General features: G+C 46.9%; 7 protein-coding genes across 10 annotated transcripts in view; 5 read left to right on the forward strand and 2 right to left on the reverse strand.

Annotated features, from left to right (window-relative positions):
• LOC120457380 (partitioning defective 3 homolog) overlaps positions 1-8179 on the forward strand; it is a 35493-nt gene extending 27314 nt beyond the window's left edge. For 2 of the 4 annotated variants that reach the window (XM_039644920.1, XM_039644919.1), the window contains 7 exons: positions 1413-3110; positions 3178-3800; positions 3861-4157; positions 4234-4907; positions 4970-5486; positions 5775-5879; positions 6394-8179. In XM_039644920.1, coding sequence (XP_039500854.1) covers positions 1413-3110; positions 3178-3800; positions 3861-4157; positions 4234-4907; positions 4970-5486; positions 5775-5879; positions 6394-6898 — 4419 coding nt within the window. In that variant the 3' untranslated portion in view covers positions 6899-8179. The remainder of the gene's footprint in view (positions 1-1412; positions 3111-3177; positions 3801-3860; positions 4158-4233; positions 4908-4969; positions 5487-5774; positions 5880-6393) is intronic. The other 2 variants (XM_039644923.1, XM_039644922.2) reach the window with 1 other exon arrangement.
• On the reverse strand, positions 8068-10088 carry LOC120457381 (probable tubulin polyglutamylase TTLL1). The gene is made up of 4 exons (XM_039644924.2): positions 9635-10088; positions 9007-9586; positions 8533-8873; positions 8068-8472 (listed from the first exon to the last, which is right to left on the reverse strand). Exons 1-4 carry the CDS (start codon positions 9967-9969, stop codon positions 8241-8243), a joined length of 1488 nt encoding a protein of 495 aa, XP_039500858.1. The 5' UTR covers positions 9970-10088; the 3' UTR covers positions 8068-8240.
• Positions 10089-10620: 532 nt separating this feature from the next.
• LOC120457053 (glycine-rich cell wall structural protein) lies at positions 10621-11372 on the forward strand. The gene has a single exon (XM_039644227.1). The coding sequence runs from the start codon at positions 10713-10715 to the stop codon at positions 11370-11372; it is 660 nt and encodes a 219-aa protein (XP_039500161.1). The 5' UTR covers positions 10621-10712.
• Positions 11373-13997: 2625 nt separating this feature from the next.
• LOC120457030 (translation initiation factor IF-2) lies at positions 13998-15418 on the forward strand. Its single transcript, XM_039644192.1, has one exon. It carries the CDS (start codon positions 14058-14060, stop codon positions 15267-15269), a length of 1212 nt encoding a protein of 403 aa, XP_039500126.1. The 5' UTR covers positions 13998-14057; the 3' UTR covers positions 15270-15418.
• Positions 15419-15878: 460 nt separating this feature from the next.
• LOC120456970 lies at positions 15879-16455 on the forward strand. The gene is given in 3 exon segments (XM_039644117.1): positions 15879-15980; positions 15982-16096; positions 16160-16455. Coding segments are annotated over 3 exon segments (513 nt in total).
• Positions 16456-16855: 400 nt separating this feature from the next.
• LOC120456838 lies at positions 16856-17386 on the reverse strand. Its single transcript, XM_039643890.1, has one exon. The coding sequence runs from the start codon at positions 17384-17386 to the stop codon at positions 16856-16858; it is 531 nt and encodes a 176-aa protein (XP_039499824.1).
• A 2480-nt stretch (positions 17387-19866) lies between these two features.
• On the forward strand, positions 19867-21497 carry LOC120457035 (phospholipase A1). The gene is made up of 2 exons (XM_039644202.2): positions 19867-20550; positions 20710-21497. Exons 1-2 carry the CDS (start codon positions 19894-19896, stop codon positions 21394-21396), a joined length of 1344 nt encoding a protein of 447 aa, XP_039500136.1. The 5' UTR covers positions 19867-19893; the 3' UTR covers positions 21397-21497.
• Positions 21498-21548: the final 51 nt, after the last annotated feature.

The following is a 21548-nucleotide window of genomic DNA, read 5'->3' on the forward strand; positions in this document are numbered from 1 at the left end:
AGATATATTTTTCTACGTGCCGCTATGCACACATGCCAAATTCAATCACAATCTCTTTTGGCATTCCCCCAGTTCGACCACGCCCACATAGCATTTTCAATCTTTTTATGATATATGAGATCGAGATCGTGTTGTCGACTCGTTGCCGCATAATTTCCATTGACAAATGACCATAAAGAAGTGTAATCAATGAGGCACAGTGGTGAAAAGTGGCTAAAACGTTGAGTACAAACTAAATTCCATTAGATTTATTTTGTCTTTTAAAACCACTGTTCCTCAACTGCATTTTTAAGGCATTTTAAGGCATCTGATAGATACTTAGAATGTCTGAATGCGCGCTATTTGACCCACAAACAACAAAAAAAATAAAAAAAAAAACATCGAACAAACCATGTGAAGAAACAAACCAAAAACAAAGGCGAACCGAAAACAGAAAACAGAAATCAAGGAAAAGACGCGAAAAATAGCCGAAATTATTGCGCCAAGTTGACGATTCGTTCGACGTTCCAGTTCTGCAGCTCGTCTCAGTTTGCTGAGCCTCCAACGCTTTTGACTGGTTTTCAGCCATGATGCAATTGTTTTGTTTCTTATGCACTACAAAAAAAATATAACAAACTCCCAAAACATCTACATAAGTTAAACAACAAAAGTGTAGCAATAGATAAAAATCAAAAGCTTCAAAATAAAAAGAAACTCAGCTTGAATGAAGTAATTGAAGTAAGATTACTGATTATAGTTTATAATCTTTCCATAATGGAATATTGATCTAAAATGTTAAAAATCACTTCCAGTTCTTGGTAGAATTTTCTCCAAGTGAGTCTTGTTGCTGGTGGCCGGCATTTGGCATTTGTTGTGGAATCCATCGGAATGCCAAAAGCAACACCGCCAGCAACTCCTTGGCTGCTCGGCTCGACGAGAAGAGCAGACTGCAATTTGGGGCGCTGGAGGTCGTCGTGGTCTTATTAGGCTTATTAGGCATCGCTCAGGGAGTTCAAGTTGGTGATGAGCCCACGTGAGCGGTGATTTTTTGGGGCGATGGAGTGACTCAACACGTAGTGGTTGCTCCATGCGGAAGCACAGATGTGCAGATGCTGCAAATGGGATGTGAGAAGCGAGTTCGCGAGACGATGCGTCCTCCATGGGCCTCTCCAGATGGAAGATTGCAGTTACGAGATGGCAGTTTGAGTTTTTGGGGGAGGGCTTGGTTGGATGTTGGGAAAGAGTTCCGCGACTTCCATGGCCCCCAGTCTAATGGGAATAACAGATGCAAGAGATGCGCGTCTTACTCTTTCGTTGTTGTGGAGATACAGTGCATACTCAATACTGTGAACTAATAGCAGATAGTTTAATGTACCAAATAATAGATTTAAACTTAAAGCTCATTCAAATGTTTTGTTCTTTTCCATTTACAGCCCGATTCCTGGGTGACCGTGACGCATCTGCAGACACAGTCGGGCATCCTCGATCCTGATGACTGTGTCCGCGACGTGGCCGACGATCGGGAGCAGATATTGGCGCACTTTGATGACCCAGGACCGGATCCGGGTGTTCCGCAGGGAGGCGGCGATGGAGCGTCGGGCAGTTCGTCCGTGGGCACCGGTTCGCCGGACATCTTTCGTGATCCCACCAATACGGAGGCGCCCACCTGTCCGCGAGATCTCTCCACGCCGCACATCGAGGTCACCAGCACCACATCGGGACCAATGGCTGGACTCGGCGTTGGACTGATGGTGCGTCGCAGCAGTGATCCCAATCTGCTGGCCTCCCTGAAGGCGGAGGGCAGTAACAAACGCTGGTCGGCTGCGGCACCCCATTACGCTGGCGGCGATTCGCCGGAGCGCCTGTTGCTGGACAAGGCCGGTGGCCAGTTATCGCCACAGTGGGAGGAGGACGATGATCCCAGTCATCAGCTAAAGGAACAGCTGCTACACCAACAACAGCCCCATGCTGCAAATGGCGTAGGCGGCTCCACCGGTAACCATCAGCCATTTGCCCGATCCGGTCGCCTGTCGATGCAATTTCTGGGCGACGGCAATGGCTACAAGTGGATGGAGGCGGCCGAGAAGCTACAGAATCAGCCGCCAGCCCAGCAGACATATCAGCAGGGTGGCCATCATGGTGGTCACGGTCAGAATGGTGCCTACTCCAGCAAGTCCTTGCCCAGGGAGAGCAAGCGAAAGGAGCCATTGGGACAGGCATATGAATCCATCAGGGAGAAGGATGGCGAAATGCTGCTGATCATCAACGAGTACGGTAGTCCGCTGGGACTGACTGCGCTGCCGGACAAGGAGCACGGCGGTGGACTGCTGGTGCAACATGTGGAGCCGGGTAGCCGTGCCGAAAGGGGACGACTGCGTCGTGATGATCGCATTCTGGAAATCAATGGCATCAAGCTAATTGGACTCACCGAATCGCAGGTTCAGGAGCAACTGCGGCGGGCGTTGGAGAGCTCGGAGTTGAGAGTGCGAGTGCTGCGCGGTGATCGCAATCGCCGCCAGCAGCGTGACTCCAAGGTGGCCGAGATGGTGGAGGTGGCCACGGTGTCACCCACCCGCAAGCCACATGCTGCTCCGGTGGGCACCTCGCTGCAGGTGGCCAATACCCGTAAACTGGGCAGGAAAATCGAAATTTTGCTAAAGAAGGGACCCAACGGTCTGGGCTTTTCGGTCACAACACGCGATAATCCCGCCGGTGGTCACTGTCCCATTTACATCAAGAATATCCTGCCACGAGGTGCGGCCATCGAGGATGGACGCCTGAAGCCCGGTGATCGTTTGCTCGAGGTGGATGGCACTCCGATGACGGGCAAAACACAAACGGATGTGGTGGCAATCTTGAGGGGCATGCCAGCGGGAGCTACCGTCAGGATTGTGGTCTCCCGCCAGCAGGAGTTGGCGGAGCAGGCAGACCAGCCGGCGGAGAAGAGTGCTGGCGTGGCGGTGGCGCCTTCAGTTGCTCCACCAGCGGTTCCAGCAGCTGCTGCTCCAGCGCCTCCCATTCCGGTGCAGAAATCCAGCAGCGCACGATCTCTGTTCACTCATCAGCAGCAATCGCAGCTCAACGAATCTCAGCACTTTATCGATGCGGGCAGCGAGTCGGCGGCTTCAAATGTAAGTTGAATCAGAATCTTTGCAGTATTTGAAACTATACTAATATATTTTGTTTCTAAATCCACAGGACAGCCTGCCGCCCAGCAGCAACAGTTGGCACTCCCGCGAGGAGCTGACCCTGCACATTCCCGTTCACGACACCGAAAAGGCCGGACTGGGGGTCAGTGTGAAGGGCAAGACGTGCTCGAATCTGAACGCTTCTGGATCGAGTGCCTCCAGCGGCAGCAATGGACTGATGAAGCACGACGGTGATTTGGGTATATTCGTGAAGAATGTAATCCATGGCGGTGCTGCTTCCCGCGATGGTCGCCTGCGGATGAACGACCAGCTGCTCAGCGTAAATGGAGTATCGCTGCGTGGCCAGAACAATGCCGAAGCCATGGAGACACTACGTCGTGCAATGGTCAATACGCCCGGGAAACATCCGGGCACCATAACCCTGCTGGTGGGCCGTAAGATCTTGCGATCGGCCAGCTCCAGTGACATTCTTGACCACAGTAACAGTCACAGTCACAGCCATAGCAATAGCAGCGGTGGCAGCAATTCGAATGGTAGCGGCAATAACAACAATAGCAGCTCGAATGCTAGCGATAATTCCGGAGCGACGGTCATCTATTTGAGTCCGGAGAAGAGGGAGCAGCGCTGCAATGGCGCCGGAGGTGGTGGCAGTGCTGGCAATGAGATGAATAGGTGAGTAGATTACACGACACATGTACAAAGCGAAGTATAACCAAAAATATTGTCTTACAGATGGAGCAATCCCGTTTTGGATCGTCTAACCGGTGGCATTTGCTCATCGAACTCAGCGCAGCCATCCTCACAGCAGTCGCACCAGCAGCAGCAGCATCAACAGCCGCATCCTTCGCAGCAGCAACAGCAGCAGCAGCGTCGCCTGCCTGCAGTGCCCGTTAGCAGCAGTGCAGCTCTGAGGAACGAGAGCTACTACATGGCCACCAATGACAACTGGTCGCCGGCGCAACTGCACTTGATCACTGGTCACGGCAATACGGCGCTGCTTATCGAGGACGATGCCGAGCCGATGTCTCCGTGAGTCTGATTACTAGATGGCACTCAAATACATCTTTTAACTCAATCTCTCAATTTCTCCTTAATTTTCTTACAGAACACTGCCGGCGCGTCCGCACGATGGGCCGCACTGCAACGCGAGCAGTGCTAATCCATCGCAGAATTTGGTCGTCGGCAATCAGGGGCCAGCCATTAATACCGTGCCTGGCACTCCGTCGACATCCAGCAACTTTGATGCCACATACTCCTCGCAACTGAGCTTGGAGACAAACTCGGGCGTGGAGCATTTCTCGCGTGATGCCTTGGGACGACGCAGCATCTCCGAGAAGCACCATGCGGCGCTGGATGCCCGCGAGACTGGCACCTATCAGCGGAATAAGAAGTTGCGCGAGGAGCGGGAACGCGAGCGTCGCATTCAGCTGACCAAATCGGCTGTCTATGGCGGTTCCATTGAGTCCCTAACGGCCCGCATAGCCAGCGCTAATGCCCAGTTTTCGGGCTATAAACATGCCAAGACTGCATCCAGCATCGAGCAAAGGGAGACGCAGCAGCAATTGGCCGCTGCCGAGGCGGAGGCCAGGGATCAGCTGGGCGATCTGGGTCCATCGCTGGGCATGAAGAAGTCCTCGTCGCTGGAGTCGCTGCAGACGATGGTGCAGGAGCTGCAGATGTCGGATGAGCCGCGTGGTCATCAGGCGTTGCGCGCACCTCGTGGACGTGGCAGGGAGGACAGTCTGCGGGCGGCCGTGGTCAGCGAACCGGACGCGAGCAGTAAGTTTTGAATAATATACATGTATTTGTGGACTTGTGAATAACTTGTTTATCTTTTTTAGAGCCCCGGAAGACCTGGCTTCTGGAGGATGGCGATCACGAGGGTGGCTTTGCGTCGCAGCGCAATGGCCCATTCCAGAGTTCCCTGAACGATGGCAAACATGGCTGCAAGTCGTCGCGGGCTAAGAAGCCAAGCATACTGCGCGGCATCGGTCACATGTTCCGCTTTGGCAAGAATCGCAAGGATGGCGTGGTGCCAGTGGACAACTATGCGATGAACATTTCGCCACCCACATCGGTTGTTTCCACAGCCACATCGCCGCAGCTGCAACAGCAGCAACAACAGCAATTGCAGCAACACCAGCAGCAGCAGCAGCAGCAGCAACAGATACCAACCGCTGCGTTGGCCGCTCTGGAGAGGAATGGCAAGCCTCCGGCGTATCAGCCACCGCCACCGCTGCCTGCTCCGAATGGTGTCGGTAGCAATGGGATCCATCAGAACGACATCTTCAACCATCGCTATCAGCATTACTCCAACTACGAGGACATCCACCAGCAGCACCAGCAACACCAGATTAGGTGAGAGCGGGCCCGCACCTCCTTTGCATCCTTTCATTTTGCCGGTGTCGGGATATTCGTTTGATTAACCATGTTTATTAGCCAATTAACACAACATTGTGTACATATGTGTCGTATCTCTCTTTCTCGCCCTTTTTTCTCTCTCTCTGTTCCGCGTGTCTGTGTATCTATGTTGTTGTCTATGTGTTAACCGCCCATCCACACACGCCACACTCACCCATACACACACACACACACTGTACCACCACTATAACATTTACACTGGTAAAAACAAATATGTCGAAGCAGTGGCGGCGATTCCACCACATCGATTTCGGAAACGCTTTCGGAGTCAACACTCGAGTGCATGCGACAGCAGGTCATCCGGCAGCGCATCAAGGTCGAGGCGGAAAGGTAACCCACCCACCTACACCAACACCAACACTTGCATCCACACTCACACCACCACCCACCACCCACAACCGCACCAACACACAGATAGCCCAGTGCAGTGCGGTTCGTAGATATAAAGCGGCTTTTTGGTAATGGGCTTGGAGCATCGGTTAATTAAGTAAACATTTAGATAAAAAAAGAATATATATTTTGAACAGAATATTCTAAAGCAAACCCGTATGGGGATCATTAAAAAGGATATTAAAAAAGGTTATGGGTTGAGCAGCTAACATTATAAATATTTCAACAATTTAGAATGATATGATCATTATAAGTAGTATCAGTAGATATCAAATAATTTCAATAATATATTAAAAAGTATCTATAGTCTAACAACCGAATTGCACTGCATCTAATCACGCTTAATCGTAATGCTTGTTAAGTTTAGGTTTTCTTTTTGCCGACAAAACACATTATAAACATGATATCTGCATATTGTAAATTACTCATGGACATTACCCGCTTGCTTTCGCAGTCGCCGCCATCAGCATTACCATTCGCAGCGCAGTGCCCGCTCGCAGGATGTGAGCATGCACTCGACGAGCTCCGGATCCCAGCCAGGATCCCTGGCCCAGCCGCAATCGCAATCGAACGGTGTGCGTCCCATGAGCAGTTACTACGAGTACGAGACGGTGCAGCAGCAGCGGGTGGGCAGCATTAAGCACAGCCACAGCAGCAGCGCCACATCGTCCTCCTCGTCGCCCATCAATGTCCCACATTGGAAGGCGGCTGCCATGAATGGCTACTCGCCAGCCAGCCTGAATAGCAGTGCCCGGAGTCGAGGTCCGTTTGTGACGCAGGTAACCATACGGGAGCAGAGCAGTGGCGGCATACCCGCCCACCTGCTGCAGCAGCATCAGCAGCAGCAACTCCAGCAGCAGCAGCAGCAGCAGCCCACCTACCAGACTGTCCAGAAGATGTCCGGACAATCGCAATATGGCAGTGCCGCCGGTTCCCAGCCACACGCCTCCAAGGTGTGACTATAGGTGTTGGCGCAAGCGCGCGCCACTCGCGATGTGCTGGCCGAAAACCGGGTCGTTCTCAGCGAGGTCAACGAGGAGGTGGAGGTCTTCTACTTCGCCACCGAGTGCTGAACACATTGCATATTCGAGGGACTTAGTTATTTAAGTTGAAAACCACATGCATTAGGGGTGGGTTGGTTAATGTCATCTTGTCTAATCAACATCAATTGTAAGCCTAATGTGGCAGAAGGAATATTATTTTATATTATGAGGTTTAAAATTGATTAGTAACTAACCCGAAACCAAGGAATGGTTGCTATATAATTTAATTAATATCCTGATTAATCAATATATAGATATTTATCCGTGATATATGATTAAGCAAACAAAACCTAGACGTTTTCTTGCTAAGCGGAAAGAACCAGGATAATATTTACATTAGTATTCCATCATCATTTCGTGGTCCAAAAGAAAGAGGATAAATTCGATTTTATAATTGTAAACTGCCAAGAATACAACTTGGATTCATTGGATTTCCAACCTATTGACCCACCCTGACACACGTCTATATTAAGTTCACAATTCACAATATATATATATACTTAAAAGATTGCATATTTGGCGAAACAGAAACCAAGAGAGTAACGATTAAGGAAAGTATTCCCGTTAAGCGCTATCCATTTGCCGAGTGCTTAGATTTAATTTAATAAATTTCCGATTGTATTAAGCATTAGTTCTAAGTCCAAGTCAAACGCCTTTGTACATAACTAGTTTACGCAGAAGCCAACCAGAAAAGAAGAACAACATCAAATTCCAAAAGTTTTGGACCAACACCACGAAAGGTCTTAAGAATTTCCATTGTCATTTATATATTTTTTTTTACATTTACTTATATTTTTTTGATTTGTACATAGATCTTGTTTGTTTGTTTTGTAAAGCTTTAAAGCGGACGCCATTTTGTGTGTGCAAACGTGAGGATTTGCAAGAAGCGAAAAGTTAAACTTAAAGCCAACCCATATAATACTTATAGCTATATGAGTAAGAGTAGTATTTTTTTTTTGTTCCAACGATTATCGAGCTTAGACAAGAAGTTTTGTGCAGCCGACCTCGGCCCAGGTCTCTAAAAAAGACAAGCAGCTTAACTTAGTTATACGAATCCATACGATTAAGCGAAACTAGCGGGTAAGTCTACATGTATAGCGAATATTTACGATACTTTAATTTTGTGTACTTCCTAAGTAATTTGTGCGATACCGAATACCGAGTTGCGAATTAAACGTTACAAATTTTCATAAACAACCAGTCCGATTCCATTTCCATTTGACAACCACCCAACGACAAAGGATCGGGTTCCACAGCATCACCGCTTCACCACCTTGTTGGGCTTCCTAATCTTGGACTCTCCATCGGCGGGCGGTGGAGTGGATGAGCTAACGGCTGAAGATGCAGCCGCGCACTTGGACTTCTTTTTCTTGGATACTCTGCCCTTGCGTCGAACGGGCGCCTCTGTCTGGGGCTTGGAAGGTGAAATGGGCATCAGAACGGTGAAGTTCTTCAGAAGCTCTGGACTGGGCGTTTTATCCCAGTGCTCACTAAGGATTTGCATACATATTAGACAAACCAACTCATGCAAACATAGTTTGCAGACTTACTCTGGCATAGAATTTGGCGGTACCACCACATCCAGAACGTTGTCTATTAGCCGCGACTTGAGCATGCGGTCGTTCGTGGTGGTCGAGTGCATCGACGGCGACGTATTGATCTCGATCAGCCAGGGCTTGAGGTTATTGTCAATGATTATGTCATAGCCATAGACCTCGAAACAATGACGATCGTTGGCCATCACCGGAGCCACTGCGTCCAATGAGTGCCGTATGGTCGCGGTAATGCGACTCCACAGCAACTCCGAAACGCCCTCACCTCGCAGGCTGTCCAAATAGAGCCACAGATTCTGGAGTGGCCACTTGCCACCATGGATGGCATTGTACTCTTCCTAGGTATTAAATAAAGTAGAACATTTCTTAAGTAATGGATAGGATATGATGCACACACGGCGTATACGTGTTATTTATGTGTATATTTTATTACCTATTTGCAAGGCTGCCTATGGATTTAAGGCTACTTACGTTCGTTTTCTGGATGCTGACGTTCGTCAGGTGCATGAAAACGTTATCAATCTCCGTTTCGTCGTACTTCTCAGTGCAGAAACGGCAGAAGCCCTCCTTATAGAGATACGCCTTGAGCGGATTGAACGTGGTCACCAGGACGAAGAGTCGCAGGTCGAACTTCTTGCCACCGATGAGCAGTGGATTGTCGATGTACTTGGAAATGACACAGGTGTCCCGATTGATTTGCGGATAGAAGGTGCGCGCATCGTAGGCGAATTTCTTTAGCTTGGACAACTTGTTGACCAGATAGATGCCCACACCCTGTGACTTGCTGCATGGCTTCACTATCCACGTGCTGGCCGGATTGCGATGGAAGACCTCGACGAACATCTGGTAGTCGGAGGGCAGGACAAAGGTCATGGGTATGATGTCCAGGTGCTTGTATCTGGTACCGCCTATGCCCAGTTTCGTATCGGGTGGATGACTTTGGGCCAATGGATCACCACGTCGCTCCAGATCCTTGCGATACCGCTTGATGTTCTTGATCAGCAGATCCTTGCGAGACAGCTCCACGGAGTTCGGGAAGTGGTTAATGACTCTGCAATGAGATCTTAGATGGTTAAGTTAAGTAGATATCGCTACTTACTGATCGGATCGCATGCGATACGGATGATCGATGCCGAAGATATAGCGACAATTCTGGGTGCACGCCCAGTAGAAGTTCCATTCGCCATTGAAGGAGGGCACCTGTAGCCAACCTCTTTTCTGGAAATTGCTGACCAGCGCAGACTTATCCCAATCCGTACTGTAGTAGATGCCCTTCTGGGCTTTCGGTGGTCTCAGTCGATTCCGGATGTAATGCAGACCGTTGAGCGGCTGGGTGATTATCTTGACCTCTGGCAGGTCATCGTCACTGGTGCAGCTGCCGCCGCATTTCTGGCGAAGATTCCGCAGAGGACTGGCCTGCCTCCGCGTGCTCATTTGGGTGGTTGGGTGGTTTTTTTTGGATACTGCCCCTTTTGGACTCGAACACTCTATGATGATAACTGAGAATTTTGCCCTAAATTCAAAGCGATCGTACTTCACTTGCTGACAATTTAATTATGGCCTGGCTGATGGCGTCTTGTTAAACTTTTAAGAATTGGACCCTTTAGTTCAGAGTGCATTCTTCAGCTCTGTGTGGAAATTAGCTAAGCTATGGTTTACATTTTTGCATTCTTTTACATTTCGTTTCCGGTTTTGGCGGTAATTGACTTGTTCCCACAACTAATGACCAAATCCGACTGTTTTTCCGCCAGAAGAAGAAAACGAACGGGAAGAAAACGAAAGTGCTAATTCCCTTGAAGCTGCAATGTTTGCCCAAAAATTGCGTTATATATTCTTGGATTCTAGATAAACGCAAACCTTCTGCTTAACCACAAGACCGCAAAGAGTGAAAAATCTGACTTTGACACAAATATTTGTGACACTAGTTCACCTGTCGTCGGGACAGGGGACCCTCCAAAACCACCAAAACCCATTGAGTAATTTCACACATTGTGAGCTGTGGTACAGAACAATCGCGCACTATTGTCGAGCAATTCGACTTGGCTGGGTATAAAGTCGATGGTATGGTCACCAGAGTTCATCAGTCGACGCGGCAAAGTCAAGAGTGGATTTTGTGGATTAGCAGGAACACCGTCGTACCATCGTCGTCAAATCGAAGATACACCCATTACATCACCATGAAGTTCTATCTGGGATTGGCGGCAGTCATAGTTGTGTTGGTTTCCCTGGCCAAGCCGGGTGAGGCCACCTTTGGCAAGCTTAATCTTCTGCTGGGCGGAGCCACTGCGTCTGGCTACGGTTCTGGATATGGATATGGCGGCGGCTATGGTTCTGGCTACGGATATGGATCTGGCTACGGATCTGGTTATGGCGCTGGCTATGGATACGCTCCCGAGAACGTGGTGAAGGTGATCAAGGTGTCGGTGGTGCCAGGAGGTGGAATCGGAGGAGGGTATGGTGGAGGCTATGGTGGAGGCTATGGTGGAGGCTATGGTGGCGGATATGGCGGCGGTTACACTGGCAGCTATGGCGGTGGCTACTCCAGCGGCTTTGTGGGCGCTGCTCCAGCCATTTCCACCTCTGCCGTGGTCACACCGGTGGTCACTTCGGTGTCCACGCCGGTTGCCACTCCTGTCCTGGCCGGTGGAGCTGGCTATGTGAGCGGATTTGGAGGTGGTCTCGGCGGAGGATTGGGTGGCTATGGAGGCTCCTTCGGCGGCGGTGCCGCCCTGCCCGCCTCCTACGGATTTGGAGCCGGTTATGGCGCTGGCGGTGGCTTTGGACTGGGATTCGCTGCACCACCACCACCACTGGGTTTGGCTGGAGGACTCTGCTAGAGGACAACGAAGCCGCAATTTCAAGCGGTATTTTTTTTTGATAATTTAAAAAACGATTTGTAATTAAAAGTTAACGATTTCTAATAAAATGTATAGACGAAGAGAAAAGAGTTTGCTTTTAAGCTCACCAAGAGTAAATGTTGTAATTATACTACTTAAAGTAATTTTAAATGGACACTTTAATAAAGGATTCTGTGTTAAAAATATTTATAAATGTTATAGCTAGTTTTTTACTCATAAAAAAGCAATACAATTTTACAAATAAAAGACGATCAATGAATGATCTGCCCAAAAGTGTGCTAAATAAAAGGAGACTAAACTAAACCCTGGAAGTTCTATATTTTATATATAATTTTATTCATAGATATGCTGTATGACTTTTTGCTTTTGCAATTGACTGACTGCTTGACAATTACAAAATAATATTTCGCAGCCATTTAAACAGCCACCACCCAAAAAAAAAAAAAATATAGGCCCACCAATCCCTAGTGACCTTCGTTTTGGAACTCTGAATGAAAACGAGAGTTGAGTGCTATTTACGCACTCAGTTAGCCGGCTTTAACCCTTTTCACCCCCCCAAAACTCTTCCCAGCTCATCGAACTGCAGATCGTGAGCCCAAGAAAACTGTTAATGTTAATCAAGTGCCAAAAACCAAAAGCAAAACCAAAGTCAAAGTCACAAGAGCCAAGCCCAAAAAAAAACACACACACAATGTTCGGCCGAGAATGCTGTACGCCCCATGGGTGCAAATTGGTTGAGCTGGACCAGCTCCATCTTCATTTCCATCTCCAGCTCTAGCCATATATTTCGCAGCCACTTCAACCACTTGAGCACCACCGAACCACCAAACCACCAAAGCACCAAAACCACAAAAGCCGGGAGAAAAAATGTACACAATTTGTAAATGGGAATGTGTAAATTGGCTATGATTTAATATTTGCAATGCTCAGACAATTAAAGATAACAAAAATAAATTAAATAAAAAAAAGCCAAGTAGAAAATACAGCAAGTGTTTGAACACTAAAATATTTTGAACAAGGTTTAATACTCAATTTAGTTAATGTTAAGAACAAATTTTACTGTACCTATGTATAAATAATTCATTCACTGCATTCAATTAGGTTTAGAAACAGCCTTAAAATGTTATCTTACATAAAAACGCAATAAAATTACCTAAAACTTTTGTAAAAAATACAAGAAGTATAAACCTAACAACTAGTTGCTTATGCCTAAAATTCCACGCATCTTTCCATAAAATGTATTTTACGATACTCTCGTGCTACGAAAAATAAAACCAGTTGTCGAATTATGGGAACAGAAAATTTCGCCAGATGGAACAAACATACATATTTGGAGGGTTCTTCTTTATTTTTTTTTCTTTTTTTGGTGACCCAATTTGCATAACCGTCTAGATCAATAGAAATAATACAAAGGGTTCCAAAAAGCGACATTTACATATATGTAATATTTGATCTAAGATGGGAGGGAGTGCGTCAAAAAAACGTGGACGTGGACAGGTTTTCGGATCGAAATCCGAGATGAGCAAAGATTTCTGGGCGTGCTTGGGTTACTTGGATTTTTGGATTTTTGGCCATTTGGATATTTGGATATTTGGATATTGGCGAGGCTCCAACCCGCTGAGCCCCTTGGCTACGTGGAGTCATGCATACGATTTCGGGGGCTGAATGAGTGACAATGCCAATACATTTGGCCACGCACATGTGCCAGTGTGCACTGCGAGAAATTGTGGGGTGTGTCAAATTACATAGATTAAATAATCTTATTTAATATATATATTGCATATGTTAACAAATCAAATGAACAATTTGTTATTAGAAGAATATGGATTTTTATTTACTAGCATATGAGGAGTCTATATGACGAGTCTATATGAAGATTTTATATGAAATTGATTCTAATTGGGACATAGAATAAGACAGATAATTAATATGCAACCCGCATTTAATTGCCTGGTAGAATTTCCCCATCATTTGTAGACATTCTTTAGAATGCATGTCACAGATAAATAATACATTGCACTACTCACTGCCAACAAAAACATTTTGATTCAATATCACTATATATTCATCACTATATTGTTCTATATCTATTTATGATCTGGGTTAGATCATAAAGCTTTTGCAGCGTTTAATATCATATCACATAAACAATTAAAAATATTTCGCCCAGTGCTAATTGGGGAATTACCCGAGCTTCTTGCGAATCCGTAACGCTCTTGAGCCGTAGATTTATTTAACTATTTTGTGCCGTGCCGGTAGATGCGAGAAAATATCTCACTTGATGGTTAAGTAGTTGAGGTGACATATGGACAGACAGACAGACAGTCAGACAGCCGGACAGCCGGTGTGGCTCAGGGCCCCGCCCAGATTTGGAATAGATTTCGTCGACTGGCCGACTGACTTGTCTTGGGTTGTATTCGCTTGTCTCGCCTCTTTTGGCCCATAAGTAACCATTTATGAATTAAGCAAACATCTGTGCTGGGGGCATCTCTCATCTCGTTGACTGGATGAGGGAGCATAGTTTAGAACTACACAAACGCACACGGCTGTTGGCCGGCTATAAATTAGTGCCTCGCCTCGATTTGGGCCATCAGTTGAGTTTCGTTCAGGTTGCCGGCAGCATCAAGTAGCACCACTAGCACCACTAACATCACCAGTACCACCATGAAGCTGTACGTTTGCGTTTCGCTGGCCCTTTTGGCCCTTTCGGCACCAGTTCCCTCCGATGCCCTGTTGGGCGCCAAGTTGGCCCTGCTGAAGGCCATTGGCGGCGGTCTGGGTGGCGGCAGCTCCACCGGCAGCGGTGGCTATGGAGGCGGCTATGGCAGCGGTGGATACTCCGGCGGCTACAATCAGGGATACTACAGCCAGCCCAGCCGCCCGGTGTACAGTTCCGGATACGATGGCTCCTCCTCCTCGTCCTCTTCCGCCAGCAGCAGCAGCAGCAGCTATGGAGGCAACTATGGCGGTGGTTATGGCGGCGGTTACGGTGGCGGCGAGCAGGTCATCAAGGTCATCAAGGTGGTGGAGCAGCCCTCTTACTCCTACGGACGTTCGGCCGGCTATGGTGGCAACTATGGAGGATACTCGTCCAGTGCCTCTTCCAGTGCCAGCGCCAGCTCCTACTCCGCTCCCGCTCCAGCTGTGAGCTACTCCGCTCCAGCTCCTGCCCCAGCTGTGACCTACTCTGCTCCAGCTCCCGCTGTTACCTACTCCGCTCCGGCTCCCGCTGTTACCTACTCTGCACCAGCTCCCGCTGTTACCTACTCTGCTCCAGCTCCCGCTGTTACCTACTCCGCTCCAGCTCCTGCCCCGGCGGTGACTTACTCTGCTCCAGCTCCCGTGGTGCGCGTTCAGGCTGCCCCAGCTGTGACCTACTCCGCCCCTGCTCCTGCTCCCGCTCCAGTGGTGCGTGTACAGGCTGCTCCCGCTGTTACCTACTCCGCTCCCGCTCCCGCAGTGACCTACTCCGCTCCAGCTCCCGCTCCCGCTGTGACTTACTCCGCTCCTGCTCCAGCTCCAGTGGTGCGTTACTCAGCTCCAGCTCCTGCTCCAGCTGCCATCAGCTACGCCCCCGCTCCCGTATCCTACGCCCCGCAGCCACAGAGCCAACAGGTCGTGAAGACCATCAAGCTGATCGTCGATGAGGATCGTGCGCCTGCCCAGGTGTACGGACCACCTGCCGTGGATTCCAGCTACTCCAGTGCCTCCTCCTCCGCTTCCGCTTCTGCTGGTGGCTACAACAGTGGCTACAACGGTGGCTACGACGGTGGCTTCAACGGTGGCTACAATGGCGGTTCCAATGGTGGATTCTCTGGTGGCTTCAATGGCGGCTGGAAGCGTGGCGGCATCTTTGAGAAGCTGGTGGGCTGCTAGGCCATGTAGCCATTGAGTTAAGCTCAAGGACACTCAAGGACCCAAAAATCTATCCTAACCTAACCGTACTCAACTATTTTTTTTCTAGTTCTAAAACGAATAACTGTATTTTTTTGTTCGATCGATGTGTACATACAAATAAATCAATATACTCGATACCTTTATATTCTTATATAATCGCCAATATTTCAGACAAAATTCATCTGTCTGTTAGTATATATGTATGTACATATGTACGGGTATATCTATTTTTCGGGGTTTTTTAGGGTCCATTGTGTTATTGATTCTAGGCTAAATTAACACCCAGTTGCTAACTCCCAGCGAATCAGTTGCGATTCATATTCCAATGCCGGATTAGAAGAGATCGCCCTAAGAACAAGGCCAAGTTTGAGGCACCGGGAGATTCTGGTTTATAGGGTTTTAATTTGCATTTGATTATAAGCAAACAACAAATTATATAAACATTTTCCTTGGTGCTCACAAATTTTATAGAATCTTTTAGGCTTACATCAAAATGAATGATAATGTATGAAATCGTTGACTAATTGGAAAATTGATTGGAATACGACCAATTGCAATAGATTCCACGATCTTTATCGACCAAGTGTCATGCGATTTGCGGTGCAGTCATCCAAAATCGTCACCGATGGGCGTTCATCCAAGACCAAGAACATCCGTTCGCCGGCGCATATAAAAGCTGCGAGCCCCTTGACAAAATTGGCCAAACAAAATGCAAGTGCTTAATGTAAAATTGTTTATTTTGCCAGTGGTTGTTGCGGCTTTAGTACGTGGTCATGCGGTGGAGAAGGAGCAGCCGTCGAGCCACGGTGCGTATGAGTAATGCTATTCGAAGTAACTCACTTATTTGCGGTTTTCGATTATCTCCGCAGGCTATGGACCACCCATACACATAACCTCGGGTGTTCTTCAACTGGCTCCGGATACGGAACAGCCGCATCTGCTGCTGGTGCCCAGCTCGTACTCCTCGTCAGTGGGAAATCCCTGGCCGCATTTCTATGTGGACACCTTGACGACTTCGCACCTGCCACATTCGGTGATTCCAACGATTCCATCGAGTCCATCGATACCTTCCATCCATGAACCCCGCATCGTGGTCAATGATAATGTGGATTTTTCGCAACTCAAATTGCCACAGCATCCAGTTGTCCGCTCCCACGGTCGCTAAATGGGCTCATCGCAAAACAGTTTACAAACTATCATAAATAACTACTTTTCTGCGTTTTTAATAATTTTATTGCTTAGGTTTTTTTTTGTTTTCAATTTGTTATTCAATAAAATTGCTATAAAATATATGGGTTTTTGAGGTTTACAAAAGTTTGGACCAATTTGTATGTATGCAACATTTGTAAAATTAGCTTTGACTTCCAATTTTAATTGGTTGAATATGCGGATTATTTAATAATTAATATCAAGGATATTTTTATTCTATTCGATTTTTTTAAAAATAATTTTCATTTCATTTCATTTAAACTTAGATTTATTTTAATAATCGTTAAAAAAAAAGAGTTTTAGAATAAGATATTCTTTGAGCATATTGCTAGGTCTTGTGTGCGACTATCACAGTCTTAGTAGAGATCCTCCAGATGGTGGTGCTCCGCCAGGTGGTGCTCGGACAGGTCGTGCTCCGCCTGGTGCTCCACCTGCTGTTCGAGTGCCTGGTGCTGGATGTGCTGCAGTTCGTGCTCATCCCGATCCTTGAACTCGTACAGGGTGCTGTAGCTGAAGGCCCCCTTGCCATGATCGATGCCGGGCACAGCCTTGTGGTCCTCGTAGTGGGCGTGCACCTCGCTGGCCTCGGCGTACTCCTCGCCGGCATCGCTGCTGCCGTAATCCGCCGGGAAGCTCTCCTCGCCCAGATGATCGCCCAGCGAGCCCAAGTGATCCGCCTCCCCGGAGGCGCCAAATTCATGCGAGGATGAGCTGAAGTCCAGCTTGGACAGGGCTTCGCCGCCAGTCAGTCCGCCGGCGTAGTGACCCAGGAGTCCCGCCGAATGGACCACTGCATTGGAGGACACGTCATCGCCCAAAGGATAACTGTGGATGCCGAGCAGCAGTTGACCCAGCAGGATCATCAGTTTCAGGCGATAGGTGAACATGGTTGGTTGGATATACAAGTGATGGAAGTGATTTAACCGACGCGGCGAAATGTTTCGAGTCAACTAATTTACTGCTACCAACTGCATTGGATTTTATATGCTCGAAGCACTCACATTCGACCGCAAATACATGCCGCATTTTCCTGCATTTTCCTACATTTTCCGTCGACTTTTACACACAGTCTTTTGTTTTGTTTGGCGAAAAGCGAAAAACACAGAAAAAAAAAAAAAAAACAAATGTTGCAACGGACATCTGCCTGCTGGCCGCTCGTTCGGCTGGAGCTGATAATTTGCTGCACTTACTCCGCATTACGTCGACGTCTAAGTGGCGGGGCCATTGAAAAGCCTGTTGCAATGGTGCGTATACGTAATAATTTTCGTCTTCTCAATTATATTTTGGCTTTTCGGCTTTTCGGCTTTTCGGCTGTTTGGCCATTAGGCTCCCGTTCTCGGCATTTGGTCCATTGCGTCATCTGTGGCACCCCAATGGGCCTTAACCCTCCGCCTATTTGCACTTGAGGCGGAAGCCCCGCCAGATTTTTGGCACAGGCCAACTAATTGGGTTTATCAACAGCAAATAGTGGAAGTAGAATGGCAAATATAAAGAGTCATTCACTTATATGTATGAACGTATGTTGAAGGTGTACATTTATCGGCCCAAACAATGCAGTGAGATGTGTCCATTGTGCAAAGTGGCCAAAAAGTGCAATTAACTCATTGGGAAACTTTTTATTTTGCATTCTCAAATAGGCGAAGTTGCAAAGAAAACGTATATTTAAAACATTACAAAAAATTACAAAAAGGACTAAAGAACAGCATCTGCTTGACAAGTATATAGTTTATATATATTTTATTAAGCGAGTCTTACATAAATCTATATCTCCAACTGACTCCAAATTATAGCCTAATGGATATAGAGCAATCTGAATTGATTTCGATTTCACGAGTCTCTCGACTGCAATTAAAAGCCCAAGAAGCCAGCAGAGCGAGAAGTCCAGTATTTTCCACAAAATTCGCAGCTCCATGCGTCTGACACAAGACGACACACTCACCCATATTCCAATTCCCATTCCCAAACAGATATGAGTACTATATACTCCATATATGGAGCACGAGTGCCTGGCAGATTGCAAAAGGTGGAAAAGCGAAACAAAACCGCTACCGATGTACATATGTATAAACATTTGTCGATTGTGCTTGCCTTCCATTCAGCGCGATGTGTGCGAATAAATTTCCAAAAACTTAGAAGATTGGTTTGTAACGAGGAGCGGGTACTCTCATTAAATAAATTATAATAAATAAATCAGTAAATGAAGTGAAGAAAATAAATAATTAATTCAACAAAACTTTACTAGTAAGAATCTTAAAGTATGGGCTGTATATTTTATTAGTTTGAATGCTTGTTAAATAATCAATATTTATTTTATAACCCTATTATATACTAGACTAATAATAAATGAATAAAAATTAGTAGAATATTTGTTATTTAAATGGTTACTTCTACAATACATATTACTATATAAGGAATGACATTAATAGTGATTTTTCTTTGGGTGCAGCTCGTCATTTCTTCGAAGTTGGCCAGTGTGAATAATTGGCCAGTAGTCGTATTAATCTGTGAGTCCACCATCCAAATGGCCAACTGGAAGCACTCGCATTTGGGCTCTTGGCGCTTCTGATTGCCCCTGTTTATTCCATGTTGCTGTTAGCTGTTTGCTGTTTGCTGTTTACTGGTAGCTGGTTGATGGTTACTGGTTAATAGTTGCCAGTTGCTGGCGGGTTGCGTGCCGGCAACATCAACGAACATCGGCAGTAACACCACCAGTGGGGCACACAAATTGCCAATGTAAAAGCGCCGCTTGTTTTGTTTTTAATTTCTATACCCGCAAGTCTTTGAGTAAAAGGGGTATATTATGTTCGTTGAGAGCTATGTCACAAGCAGACAATAGCCTTTCCGACTATGGATATATATATTCTTGAGCAGCATCACTAGATATAACCGTGTCCGTCTGTCTTTCTGTGTGCCAGTTCATTTGCTTATCCGGTTGTCGTTCTTTTTCGAACTTCTTCTGAGCAATGGGTATTTAACAGTCGAGTCACTCGACTACCTCTAGTTTTCATTTTGTATTTTTTGCCTTTCGTCGATTGCGGGGGCGGTGAGTAATTGGGAGCGTAGCAAGGTGGTTATTAGGTGGCTCGCTTTTTGGCAGCCGATGCAACATTTCCTAACGCAAAATTTTTGGGAGGAAATTTTGCGATTGCTACCTGGATTTTGCAAGACTAAGTAGTTCGTGAGGCTCGGACACGTGGAAAGTGGCCTATATCGTGATTTCGTGTCTTGGAATAAAACATTTTCATTTCTCTGAGGGTGATAAATTTTGTTTGCAATGACTGAAAAGAAAGATATATACCTATATATATGGAGTTATATATATATACATATCACTTGGCCTTCGTATAAAAGGGCAGCCATGTGTAGGTGATTTTACAGTATCTTTCGGATTACCATGTCTTCTTCTTTGATTCTAGTGGTGCTGGTGGTGGTGCTTGTTGGGATTTCTGAGTCCATTGAGGCTGATTCTCCAACGATAACCTCTTCTCCAAGTCCAGAGATTCTGAAGTCTGTTAACTTGAAACATTTCGAACCTCAAATTTGGAAAATGCCAAAGATTGTAGATGCATTCAAAGCTGTAATGTCACGTGAACATGAACCACGTGATATCTTAAAGAGCTCCAGGGATATTTTAATGAACAAGACAACTGAAAGCCTAATTGCTATTAAAAAGAAAGCCGAGGCGGGTACGTATCAGGAGCAGCTGCTCAATTACCTGCAGAATGAGTTGAGTCAGTTCGGTCTTGGTGTGCCCCTGGACTTGGCCTTCTCCACCTTGAACTACATATGCAGCACCATCGTGGATCTCGGAGTGTTGAGATCCAAAGTAATACCGGATATGTCGCGCATGAGTTTTCTGCTCCGTTCGACTGATGATTGCGAGAACACCAGTATTCCACTGACGCAGGCGGAACGGTTGTGGAATACTAAAGGATTTTACAAGGATCGACCCACTGTCTTGTTCATCACCGGCTGGAAATCGAGCATTAATAATTCCAATAGTGGCCCCGTGACCAAAGCCTATCGTTGTCGCAATGATACCAATGTTTTGGTGAGTCCGTATATACCCTCTTTATCTACAGGTGGGAAAGATACAGATAATATTAAAGAGAGAGATATTTCTCTGTAAAATGCAATCACTCAGTTAACGTACATAATATATACCATGGGTATTCCACTTTCTAGTCATTACAAATGCACCTTCTTTCAGGTTCTAGATGCCGCCAACTTCATAGACACCCTGTATACATGGTCCGCCCTGAACACCGAGGCTATTGGAGCCTATCTGGCCACGGCGCTCCTCCGGCTGGATACGAGCTATGTGACCAAACGGTTCCATTTGGTGGGTCACAGCCTGGGCGCCCAGATAGCCGGCTCAACGGGCAGAAACTATCGGCAAATGTCGGGCGGACAAATCCTGCACAGAATCACCGGACTGGATCCGGCCAATCCATGTTTTTACGACGGCAACGATCTGGAGGGTCTGCGAAGTGGCGATGCCCGATTTGTGGACATCATCCACACGAATCCCGGCATGCTGGGCACATCGAAGCGGGCCGGAGATGCGGACTTCTTTGTCCAGGGACGGATACCCTTCAAGCCGGGCTGTGAGGAGCTCGATCCGATGAGCTGTTCGCACCAGAGGGCTGTGGATTACTGGACGGAAACGTTGTATCCGTCCAATGAGAATGACTTTCTGGCCAAGCGATGTAAACGCTATTCGGAACTGCTGCTCGGAAACGATTGCAAGGACACGGACACCGTGATGGGCTATGCCGCCAAGCCCACGGATCTGGGACTGTTCTACGTGGCCGCCAATCCAGTGCAGCCCTATGGCCCAAATGCCAATCTTCAGAGCTACACCAACTCCTCAACGGAATGTGGAGCTTGTGCATGAATATATATATGTATATGCATTTATATTTAAAAAATTTTAACAATTTTTAAAAGATTTTAATTTAAAAAAGAAACGCAATAAAAACTGTAATGTGCAGCCAAGTTTTGTGTTATATTTTTCAAGATATGTTACATAATCCGCACCTTTTTACA

This window comes from Drosophila santomea, chromosome X, assembly GCF_016746245.2.
Source record: "Drosophila santomea strain STO CAGO 1482 chromosome X, Prin_Dsan_1.1, whole genome shotgun sequence".
In the NCBI taxonomy this organism is placed as follows: Eukaryota; Metazoa; Arthropoda; class Insecta; order Diptera; family Drosophilidae; genus Drosophila; species Drosophila santomea.